The following is a 12,866-nucleotide window of genomic DNA, read 5'->3' as shown; positions in this document are numbered from 1 at the left end:
TTAGGCACTAGGAAATATCGTACCACCAAAAAAAAAAATGCATCTACTTTTTAAAAAAATTACAGCATAACAAAAAGGTAGAAATTTTCAGATGAGCCCATTTTAAACACTTTCTGCACTTTTCTTCAATACCTCCAGTACCTGTTCATATAATAAATATTCAAAACCCATTTTACCCTATATTAAATGTTAAATAAGTTATTTCGCAATAGTTTTGTCAAAGGGCATCAGCTATTAAGTGCCAAAAGAACCTTTTCAGCCAACCAATATTAAGGCTTAAACTAAAGAAGCCTACACACTGAGCACATAAAGGAACGGGCTTTATTAGTGGAAGTTTCTCCTTCACAGAATCCTTTTCTTGTTCATATGTGAAGCTGCTTTTTGGTTTTCAGCTGGCTGAACCTGGTAAGAAAAGCACTTATTAATAAATTTCATAGTGCTTTAAACTCACATAGGACTTCCCAAGATCTAGAATAGCCCCCAAATCCATGGATCTTACACTCTAGGGCCCTGATTCTGCAAAAGGACCATCTGCAAGCATGGGCTCTTACTTCTGCATGGAGACCTGCTGAAAAACTATATGATGCCTTACAGGAAAAAGGATCCTTTTGCCTGATCAGGTTCTCACCCAGACAAGGTTGGGACAATAGTATAGCATCCAGCTAAAGAAAAGCTTTGAGAAATCATTGGTGAGGAGACTAATGGAGGAAGGATTCGTAGAAGATTAGAGTTGTAATAGGATAGAGAGGAGTTGATGGAGAAAGTGAGAAATGGTTACCAGCAGGGTATCACTAAACAGTGGTGTGAATGGAAGACGAGGACAGACAGGGAAGTTTGTATGCTATGGACTCTAGGGTGTGAAGACTAAATGTGCTTGAAGAAAATCAAATATGAAAGGATTGTTTGCAATGTTGTTGTAGCCAGGTCAGTCCCAGGATATTAGACACACCAGGTGGGTGAGAGGATATCTTTTATTGGACCAACTGCTGTTGGTGAGAGAGAAAAGCTTTCGAGCTACACAGAGCTCTTCTTCAGGTCTGGGAATATAAAAGGAGACTGTTTAGAAACTCGGACTAATTTAAAAGATTGCATTACCAAATGTTTGTTTTTTTAAATCTAGTCCCATTGGGTAAAGCTTCTGAAAACAAAGTCAACTATTAAGACAGGTCGAAGGCAGCACTGAATAAGACTTTCTTTCTGAGCATGGGCAGAAGACAGGATAGGATTTTGGAAGTTAGGTTACTGGACTGTGTCTTTGTGCTGACCATGAACTACTGGATGAGGTGGGAAAGGATAGGAATGGTAAGCTACAAAAAGCATAAGCAAGGAGACGGGGCTGCCTATCGGTAAATTTAGATCATCGATGGAAATACTTTTCATCTGTTTGTGTGTGTCTGACAAATTGACATTTACCAACAAAATCTAATCCTTCCAAGCCTAATTATAATGGGCAACTTACAAATTGAATATTAAGGAACATTTATTAAATGATTGTAACCACCCCCTCATGTTTACACCACACCAGTGGGAAATACAAACCAAACAACTGATAGTAATGCTGCAAAGTATATTATTAATGTGGCCATTTATATTAAATGTACTTACAATAGCATAGTGCTACATACCGCAAGCCACTTAATGTAAACAGATTTTACTTACTTCCAGGTTTCCTCTAGCCTTCTTTAAAACATCATGGGTCAAAGCCACTGCAAAGAGAAAGTGTAGATTAGACACAATACTATTGAGCACTTAGCACATCTAATAAATGTAAATAAATCAGTGTGTTAAAAATAGTAAATAAAACCACATACCAAAATCTACAAATTGGGCCGATGACCACAACAATCTTACCCATCATGGCTAATAATCCCCCTTTTTCCTCTGGTCATTTCAACCTCTCTCATTATCAAAACCTAGGGGAACTGACATCACTTGAAGATGTAAAGTGTTGTACAAACACTGAGTAATCTTAAAACGATCCTGGGATGTGGGTACAACAGCTACAGAGCAGTTAAGTGATTTGCCTGAGATCATAAGGGCAGTCAGTGGCAGTGCGAGAACTAGAACTCAGGTGTACCTATTTCCCAGGCCTGTGTCCAGTCCACCAGACTATTCTGCCTTCTACTTTTTAGATATATAGGAAAAAAAGGGTGAGAGCTTTTAAAATACTCCTCCCATAACAAGGACTAAACATGGAAAAACATGTATATTGCAACTCTATTAAAAAATGTATTACTTTGCACCATATGTTCATAGCCCTCTACAATACTGATAAAATGGGACTCCTCACTCGAGAAGCTTATGTTATAAGGGCTCAATGCAGCCCCCATGGAAGTCGAAGTCTATGAAAAGTCTCCCATTAAGGGAGATGGAGCATGACCTAATTAAAATCATTTCCATCAGACTGGGGAGGGAGGGGACATATTAGGGAGGGAGGGGGCAGGACAGATGGCAAAATACGTATGCCAGCTCCTCCAGCACGAAGAAACTGGCAGTTCAAGGACGACAGCCTATATACCCTCTGGAGAAATCATGCAAGAGTGGCTTGTTCTGAAGGGTTCCAAGTTTGTATCTATTAATCTGGTTAGTTAGCCTTTGAGAGAGAACAATACCTAAGAACGGGGTGGGTGTTGTTTCTATAAAGAATCGATCTTTGAAATGCCAGGTTAAAAATGCGATTCTCTCTCACATCCCTGACTGCTGAAAAATACTGTTCAAGTAGCAATTTCATATTCCAGTCTCAAAAAAATAAACAATTTAGGTATAACAAAGATTTTTCATTACAATAATAAGAACCCACCAATTCCAAGGGTATAGCTGTCATGAGATAATTATAGCCCTTGCAGATTACAGCAATTTGGCTCTGCATTGTTATATGTTCAGCCGTTCAGATGAGGTTTATAAACAGAGTTCTCTCATTCTAAGAAAGAATGTGTAAGAGAGACTCATAGCCATAAGACTGTGCCTATCTGTGCCTCTAACTCTATTTAAGAATACTCAACCTAATAGTGCTAGGGGACTTGAAGACAAACCGTGTACTTTCAGGGGTGCTACCCAGCTAGCAGGAATTTAGATTGTGGAGAATGAGATGGAAAGCAAGGCACTTTGATCCTTATGATATCTTGCTATTTAAAACAGAGACTGTAAGCATGAAGATACAATTTAGCCGCTTCCTGTGATTCACCTATCTTCCTTTATGCTTGGTCAGGAGTTTGTGGAGAGATGCAATTTAGAAACATTTCTGAAATTGTTCTAAAAGGCAAAGGTAACTTGACATCCATAACTCCCATAATCAATGAAATTTGCAGAAAATTGTATTAAGGTCTTTCTGTGTAACACAGTGCTCTTCGCTCATAAAGAACACTGTTAGTAAATTCATTTTACCTGACAAAACTAGATTTTTCCAAATAAAAAATATTAAATTCCATACATGGACAGAATTTAGAGTATATGAAACTAATAGTGAAGCTGCTACTAGCTGGGCAGCATTTTGCATCAAGATATTTTAGAACATGATGGCTTAATTTTATCAGGCTCTAATTCAGAACAGGTTGTAGACTGTTTGGGTGTGTTTTTTGTGGTTGGGTTATTGCGTGTGTGCACGTGCGCATGCGAGCATGCCTAGAAGCCGCAAATCTGCACTGTTTTACACCCTGTGCCCTAACCTTTTGTTTTCTTAGCTTGCAGTCAATCTTTTGTTTTGTTTGAAGTACCCTAGAGATCTACATAGTGTGTAAATAATCAGAACACAGGAACTGCCATACTGGATAAGAGAGACTGCATCCCAGGGATATTTTTTTTAAAACACAAAATAAAGTAACTCTAGAGTTCTTTTTAAAACAACAAATTGAGCTACTTAGCTTCCAAAATTGGAACAAAACAGTTTGGATTGTTGAAAAGTTTGGATTGACTAAAACCAATTTTCATGTCATTTGTTACAATGATCTTCTGAAAAGACTGCTCTAAACACAGCGTATAAATACTGAATAGCAGGAAAAAGATGCATGTAACCTTTAAAAAAAAAGTTTGCAGTTTTAGAGCAGAACAACATCGACTACCACGTTTCATTTCAATGATTTGAGTAACTAGTGGCATTTATTTAAGGCCATTCCATCCACGTTTAGCTGATATTATATAACATTTTTAATTCCAGATTAATTTCTCATAAGAACATAAATGTCATAAGGAAGAGACCAGTGAGCCATCTAATCCACTCTTCAATAGATGTTAATGTTAGATATTTCAGAGGAACCCCTTCTTCCATAATGCACCAAAATACGCAATAATATAGAATGGGGGGAGGGGTGAAAGGGCTCCTTCCAGATCCCTGCTAGTGAACAGATTAGATCCTGAAGCAAAAGGGTTGTATCCCATAGATTGTTCACCTTGCACTGCGCAGCTAGCAGATGCTGATTTTTCATATCAATGTAATTCATTTCTGAAAATGGCTGGGGTGAAAACTGCAATCTGACTATGCCAATGAAAGTGTATCTTGGGACTATGCCAGTTCCTCACCAATCAGATCATTGGTGGGGGTAACATCTAAACTTTTTTAATATTACATTTAAAAAAATCCAGTAACATTGCTATAAAGGTAAATCCTTTGTACAATTTTGTAGCTTTAGTGTGCACACATGGGAACTAAAATTTCCTTAAACCTTAAACCTTCCTTCCCTGCTTCCTTCCCTATTGCCTCTCTATTTGCTCATCAATAAGAGTTGTCAAAAGAGAACCATTTAGTGGCTTGGTGATAATGGGGCTTAAAGAACAAGTCACAGGATGTAGGAGCCCCACTACATTATCCAAGAGATGAGCAGAATGGGACCGCCAGCTTCTCTTGAAGCATTGTTATTGCCAATTAGCTGAGAGAGGGGGAGGGAGCAGGTGGGCAAGTGGCAGGCACAAAACAAACAAAACAATGAAGACTGTAAGCCAGTGTCATGACAGGTCAGAGTTAAGGGTGGTATTGTGGAGGTTAGTTTGGGAAATGGACAGCACACACGAGTTAAATAGGGCTGGATAAAGACTGTGCTTGATATAAATTGTTTGATTGTTTTGTAGTGCTTCTGTCACATCTGTACATTTCCTGGTTTTGAATATTGAGTTAGTGGCTGTATTCGTGTAAAGTTCCTGAATATTGTGATTTTGTTTTGGAACTGGACTGTGTTTAGTGTTTGATAGAACTACAGAATATGCAGCCATTACAAATTTTTGGAAGCTATAGTCCATTAAAAGCAGGTGATTTCATTCATGTTTCTTACAAGACTGTGGCTATGGCTGTTAAGAATTAAATTTCATTTCACAGCGTGTTCTAGTTTTTTCTGTCAGAACTGCCATGCCTCGTAGTAAGCGCCCCATCCCCATGCTACTGAGTCCTCTCAATTCTTCTGCAATCCTCCAATTCAGCCTACAGAATTGACATCTCTTCCCATGATGCTACACACGGCTAATTATGCTGCTGTACCACCTCTCTCTGACCAGCAATTCTATTGCCAGTTTCTGTGATAAATGTGCAATACATACACACACCAGAAAACTCTAAATAGTTCCAGGTTTTCAAGGACTGCGGTAGGACCACTATTTTGAGAGGGATAGTGCCACAGAGATTAAATGAACTAGAGAATAAATAGCTTCCACTTAACAGCAAACCCTTGCAAGACAGGAAATGGTGTGGGACCGTTAAATGGAGTAACTCAACAAATTAGTTTTGACAATGAGGATCGTACAACAATAGTAATGGGGTGAAATTTCACCCCATTGTAACGGGCCTGCACAAGTCCCTATGTAACACTTAAGTTAGGGAAGTGACATGGTACATAGAGCTATGTGCCGGTCTGCCTTGTGCACTGGGATGAATTTCTCCCTTGTTGAACAAAGTCTCAAGCTTTATTTAGTGCAGTGGTTCCCAAACTTTTCTCCGCCATGGCACACCTTGATACCTTTAATTATTTTGAGGCACACCACCATATAATCTCCAAATGAACTCATAAATATTCATGAGCCAATTCAGAACTCTTCAAGTAGTTTTTCAAATATATATGTGTATACTTTGGACTCCACAAAGTATTTAATACTAGCTATTAAATATATTCAACAGCACTTCAGCGGGAGTAGTTTCACACTAAAACCAGTTTCTTCATTCCTTTCATTTCAGTTAGTTAACCATCTACAGAAATAAAATTGAAGAAATTGAAAAACTAATTTAATAGACCATTCACTAACACTGATCAATGATGACTTTCTCCATATTTTCCTTCAGCTGGTTTGTAGAGTGCAAACGTTTGACAGTACTATGTAGCTTCTTCTCTTGCTCAGATAATTTCTTATGGAGTCTAAGTATTTCTGCTTTCATTCCTTCATCCTAAATTGAAAGAAACAAATAATGATTTCAGAGTTCTTATATAAACTACAGCATATAGTTAACTGCTAAACAATTTATTAAAAGAGCCTTGAAACATCTTCATTGCATGGATTTCTTAATGGAGTGGCTTATAGCCACCTCCCCTCCCAATCTCAATTGTACAGGCCATCTGCCCTCCATCTGTAATCACAAGACATCTGAGAGGCAATTAGAGCAACTGCTTACACAGAAAGCTAATTTTAGGAAAGTATTTGTGCATTTTTAGTTGTCTTTAATGCAATTAGCTGTTTTAACCTTTTGGGAAAAGGCTAACACCACTGTCTACTTCTGTTCTTTATTTAATCTTACATTCTCATCAGTTCTTTTGCCCTCCACTAGAAAACATAAGGAGAGCCAGTAACACGTGACCAGCAAGTGCTCAGAAGTCTACAAGTAGTCTATGGACCACAGTTTGAGAACATGGCCTACTTTCCTTTTAATCAGAGGATCTGAATGCATCATAACAGTGACTGGGGCAGTGTGATTGCAAGATTAGTTTCCAATCTGTCCTGTTTATTTAAAGGCTTTATTTCCACCAGTTAGGTGCGATTACTATCCTTTGGGGGAAGGGCTACTAAACAGAACACCATGGTCGCTTGTCAGTGTCACTGACCTGGATCCTTGCACAAACTCCAACTCTAAGAACGGGCAATACTTCCACTTTGTTTTACAACTATTGAAATTCTCATCCAACATTTTGCTCCTGAGTGGCGCTGATCACTCATAGCTCCTGCAAGATCCCAGGAGGTGTTGGGTGCTCAGTGCCTTTTAGGATCAAACACTGAGGGTCAAACTTTCAAAGAGAGCTCATCTCCCATTTAGGCACCAAAGTCAGTGGCAAGATTTCCAAAACCATTCTGCATGTTGGGTCAAGAGCTCTCTTGAAAATCTGGCCCCTATTCAGGTGCCCAACTTGGACCTGAGCACTCTCAAACATATGTGGCCAGATTTTGAGCGTGCCTTGATCCCTGTTATCATGGTTTAGATGTACACTCTAACTAAACTTTCTCTGTGCTTGGTGTATTTTGAAACATATTCGTGTATGGATATATTGTGTACATTGTGTGTATGGATATATTGTGTGGGTTTGTCTATACATGCAGAAATATACATGTATGTTCAGAAAAGGACACGCATGTGTTGCAATACAGGCTGATGATGATGGTGTGTGTGTGTGTGTGTGTGTGTGTGTGTGTGTGTGTGTGTGTGTGTGTGTGTGTGTGTAGAGAGAGAGAGACAGAACAACATTTAAATACACATGGTACTATGTGAATTACACACCCCTTCAAAGCTTTCTGCTAGCATCACTGTAACTACAGGATCACAACTCAAGTGATGTATTGGAGAGCACAATCTACTTTTGTTTATAAATTTTTGAAAGATAATGCAACATTTTAACAGAATTATTAAAGTACCCTTTGTCTTCCAACACATTTATTTGATTAACATTCTGTCTCTCTCTCTCTCTCAAACACACATTCACACACATGCACACACAGAACACCTCAGGATAAAAAAATTTTAGATTTTAAAGCCACAGTTTGCTATTTAGTTTGGAACAGTTCGTTCTTCAGTGGTGATATTGTGACAGCATAGATCGGCATGGCCAAACTGTGGGTCGTGAGCTGCATGCGGCTCTTACAGTTAAAATGCAGCTCAAGGAGCCTCCTATAACCCCTCCATTCTCCACCTACCAGACTGGGGTGGAGAGCTCAGAGTGTCTGCCCTGAAGCAGGATGGTGGGGCTATAGCAGAGAGAGAAGTCTCAGAGGGTCAGTAAGTTTGGCCACCGTTGGCATAGATAATTCACTTTTCATTCTGTTTACTTTAGTTCATTTCCATGGTGAAATCTGAAATCCTTTTCAGTTAAGGAAGTTGTCTTGGGGTTTTGTTGAACGTTTAAAAATGTCCTATTTTACAGATCAGATGTCACAGCGATGAAGGTGAAACAGCCCTCTGATTACACCAAAGCCATGAGATAAGATGCTTGTCATTAACTGGCAGTGAAATTCTTACTAGACTGTAATGTCTATAATTAGACTGAGTATAAGCTGATAATGGTGTGGTCAAATTTTGTCTAACTGAAAGTCCATTTGCCTAGAACCCAAGGGTAACATGTCATTTGTATAAATGAAGCATATGGTAGCTCTCATCTTTACTATGGCACTCCAGCCTGGGGTGACTACAGACAAGAGCATGTAATACTTCATTTTGATCTAAGTAGAGGTGGCTCATATCACGAGGCTACCACACATTTGGTCTTAGAGTCTTTATAAGCTGCATATTAAATGTAACATGGCCACAAGCTGCAGCTTGACTATACCTGGTTTATAACCTTCAAAAGAATTTCATGAATCCTATGTGACCATCTTATGTAACTTTCAGTGCAATCTTTGAATGGTTCATTGCTTTTGCCTTCACACTGAAACAACATTGTACCTGATTGCAGTGAGCAGTACTGTGGACAACTTTCATAGGAAGTGAAACTCTCCAGAGAAGTTTCAATAAACGTGCAGCCTCTTCTAAAATCTGCTGTACCGTGTGAATGCTTGCAGCAAAGTTATTCAGTGACTCCTGGTCTGGAACCTGTATTGCAGGATTAGAATCATGACAGATTTATCTTTAAAAGATTATGAAAATGTAGGTTTTAATTAATGGTATAAATCCAGTAGCTATGAATTTCATGTTTAAGATGAGGAACAAAGCTATTGTATTCCAGGAAAAACTAACTTTTTAGTTACAGGAGACTGCTGAATTATACATTATTCAAGAATCTGGGTGGGGGGGGTGTGATTTATCCTAATCAATAATAGTGATTAATAATGGGTTACATTTAGTGTATTTGCTATAACATGGAATATACTTGGCATCTCTTTACCCTCTCTATTTGCATTTCATGGCATGCTATTTGAAAGTCAAATGACTCTAGACATCAATTTAAGCAATATAGATGTTTCTTCCTTAGCAGACCCTTTAAACTGTTCCATTTAATGCTAAAATAACGATCAGGGCACATATAAAATGTTTTCCTCTGCTGACAGATGAGAAAACCAAATTGAAGAAAATGCATAAATGTGAAATAAAGGGAAAAGAGGAGGAAAAGAATGCATGGGGAGCAAATGAATTACCAAAGTGATGGCGATGGGGGGGAAGTGGGAGAAAAGCATTTGTTCTGCCTTCCCACATCGAACATGCCATCTGAATACTTATTTAGCATTGTTATCTAACAACAAGCCTCCTGTCATGTAAAATATCCCATTTGCTAAGTAGGTTGAAACTTCTGATATGTAAAGCTTGGTGGTAGACTGCAAATTGTGAATCTTATTGCTTTTATCTTGACACCAACAAAACAAGTTACAATCATGCTGGGAGAGTACTTCTTCAGTCATTATTAGTATTTTAACTTGGTCATCTGAAAATGTGAGATACTTCAGAGAGTCTTAAGTGTCATGCAGACATGGCTATAGTGTATAATGCACACATGCAATGCTAGAAAGATTTTCCAGAATTATTATGGGCTCTACGTTCAGTGACTTTACTAATATGAAACTGGTAAAGAGAAGCACTGCAGTTTTAACATGATATAATTTATCCTCCCTTTTTTAAAGACCAACAGGGATTTTTCTATAACCTTAACATAGCTAGTCTATTAACTGAATCCAATAATTGATATGAACAGGGTAAGAGATTCTACATAGCCAGTCAAGCAACCTTTCTTCTTTTGAATAAAAGGGAAAGTGGTGAAAAACCCAATACAATATATTCCTCCTACAATACATCATCCTCAAACCAAGCATTCTGATTATTGAAGGAAAAATATAACAGATTATTATATCTTGGAATATAGCCCGTATATGATGACTCCATATCAGTATGCTACAAATGGAAGTCTTATGAATATATAGTACTGCGTGTCTTAGAAGCCGAAACTTGACCAATTGAGAAACTAGTTGTTAGACTAGTTGCTAGTATCCCACCTATACTCAACTGACACCAAGAAAGGAAAAAAAATGAAAGTTACTGTTTCTTCAAAAATCAATTTAACCTAGTCTGTGACAACCTTCACTAATATGCGTCAATCATAATTGCTTAGTTATTTCATGGTATCATTATAGGGCAGAGTTAAGGCACCCAACCAACTTTAGTTTTGCATTTCTGTACTTTGACAAGTTTGGATTTCTTTTAAATTAACCTTAAATCTGAATCTCCTGAGTTTGTAATACTGTTTCGGGATAATTACAAAATCGCAATGGGGAACCTAAACGCCCAAGGAGTCATGGTTGAGTCAGGAAACTGGACCTTAAACTACCACATTCAACTTTGTTTTGAAATTTTCAAAACTAAACATTTCAATTCTTTCAAAACAAAACTTCCAGATTTACTTCCCCAGGAATTTTGAAAATTCTACTTTTTGTTCTGAAATTTTGTGCGGAATGGGACATCTGACATTCAACCAGCTCTACTTTCCACCTTAACTCCATTTTAACATGGTTTGTCTCCATGTTTTCATTATCTGCTTTCTGATTATATTTCCAGTGTCATAAATCCTAACTTCTATTTTGAAGCAGTAGTTTCACCTATGGGAAAAATAGGTTAACACACATTTAAAGACTCAAGTAAAAAAGAGATTGTTCATTCAGGACTAAGAGGAGGTCACTTGTCCACATCATCATTAAATCAGCATTCAACGGGTTCAGAAGGGACGTAGGACTAGAAGAACAGGAGTAGTACATGTCAAGGCTGAGATGCTTTGGCAGAGTTGTTCAGAGAAGCTTGTACACTATTTCCATGATCTGTTGCATTTAATTGATCTATATGTTTTACAAGACTAGGCAAATTCATTTTCCCCTGTTCATTCTCAATGTTTACCTTTACTCCTGGTTCCTGGTGTTTCATCCCAGTGATCTTTCCGAGAGGAGCCTCCATTTCAGATACCAGTTTTTGGCCTTCAGAGATCTGCTTTCGTAGAGCATTATAATCCTCAATCAAGCCAAGGATATGGCGTCCATTTTTGTCTGCCCACATACGATGACCGGGAACAAGACGAGGAGTGCATGATGTGCCAGTAGATGAGCTGCTACTGCACCGCGAAGAGCTGTCTAAATCTTCTTTAGACGCTAGTTGTGTCTCTAAAGTGGGGGAAAAGTTAAATTTAACTCAATTTTTAAAGCCCAATCCTTTCAAAAAGCTAAAGAATGTATGCTGTACTAAATCTGAAAAGAAACTTGGGAACAGAACATTTGCTTGTTTCTGATGTTCTTGTCCTTGGATGTACCTGCTTTTGCTGTTGATGTGCCATGTCCATGCTTTTGTAATTCACATACGTTACTGCCGGTAGCGGAGAATTTGTGACCAACATCTATACATCCAGAACAGAAAGAGAGTGCATCAGTAAGCAGGTAACATACTTTCAGTAAAAAGTTCTTAATGGCGCTACTCCCCAAATCTGAGTATTGCAGCAGCAGAGGAATCAAGCAGAGCTCTCCAGTGTCCAGGACATGCATATATATTTTTATTTATTTCTCTAGCAAATAATCTCTGGTGCAGCTTCAAAATCTAATCACTGGAAATGCATCAGTACAATATTCTCATCCAATCAACAACCACAAGCCTCTCATTAACTCTCCACAAAACGTAAAGCACTGTGTCCAGCCATCAGATCTTTTGATATCATCTTTCCAACCTCCTTAAAAACCTATGAGAAAAAAGACAGCCACTGAAGCATGGCTTTGGTGCACAGCCTTCAAAAACTGCCCTGTCTGCTCTCAAATAAACCACACTTGGATCCTTCCCAACCAACCCTGCAATCTCACCTGTGGCAGTATGGCAGAAAGTAATGGTGTCTCAGAGAAGCAGGTCTCTAATAATTCGAGCTGTTATTAGTTAAGACTAGCACCTAGAACTACACCTATAAATGTATCAAGGACCAGGGTGCTTATTGTTATGGGCTCCCTGCACGACCCACATTACTGCTCAGCAAGTGAGAAGCCACATATTGCACCCACTTAAGCTTCTGAGTGGCCCCAAGTTACAGTAATCTAGATGCTGATGCCATGGAAAACCCTCCACAGAATTAACATACTGGTTCTGCTACGTTCAGGGTCTTCTTCACCTGTGGGATGGAGCAGAATCTGCCATTGTTTTTCCTCATAGGTGGTTAGGGAGATTGGGGGAATGATTGAGAGTCAATGAGAGGTTTGTTATTGATTGGATACGAATCTGTGTATCTTATATAGAGCACAAGTAAGATTGTGCTAGATAGGCCTACATGGGTGTGTTTGTATGTGTAGAGCCCTACTGCTTCAGAAACTCTCCCAATCAACCCCTGGCTGCTGTAACCTGCTCTCTGTAGTGCAACCGGGAGTTTAGGCAGGCTAGTGTGGGGGAAGAGATGTGGGTTCATTCCTCAGACCCTTTACTGAGTGACATGTGCCTCCAGGGCACTAGGAAGAAACAGTCTGTGCTC

At 38.8% G+C, this 12,866-nt stretch overlaps 1 protein-coding gene across 2 annotated transcripts in view; it reads right to left on the bottom strand.

The window, feature by feature from the left end:
• Positions 1 to 307: 307 nt before the first annotated feature.
• Positions 308 to 12,866, bottom strand: part of CDK5RAP2 (CDK5 regulatory subunit associated protein 2) — a 96,389-nt gene continuing 83,830 nt past the window's right edge. For both annotated transcript variants that reach the window (XM_067542147.1, XM_067542148.1), the window contains 6 exons: positions 11,676 to 11,759; positions 11,270 to 11,529; positions 8,840 to 8,986; positions 6,223 to 6,361; positions 1,660 to 1,706; positions 308 to 402 (listed from right to left, as the gene is read on the bottom strand). In XM_067542147.1, the coding sequence (XP_067398248.1) occupies positions 343 to 402; positions 1,660 to 1,706; positions 6,223 to 6,361; positions 8,840 to 8,986; positions 11,270 to 11,529; positions 11,676 to 11,759 (737 nt within the window). In that variant the 3' untranslated portion in view covers positions 308 to 342. The remainder of the gene's footprint in view (positions 403 to 1,659; positions 1,707 to 6,222; positions 6,362 to 8,839; positions 8,987 to 11,269; positions 11,530 to 11,675; positions 11,760 to 12,866) is intronic.

This window comes from Emydura macquarii, unplaced genomic scaffold (assembly GCF_026122565.2).
Source record: "Emydura macquarii macquarii isolate MOO-44397 ecotype Brisbane River unplaced genomic scaffold, CSIRO-AGI_Emac_v2 contig_691, whole genome shotgun sequence".
NCBI classification, from domain to species: Eukaryota; Metazoa; Chordata; order Testudines; family Chelidae; genus Emydura; species Emydura macquarii.
The sequence above is the reverse complement of the archived record's forward strand: the minus strand, read 5'-3'. Positions and strand labels throughout refer to the sequence as shown.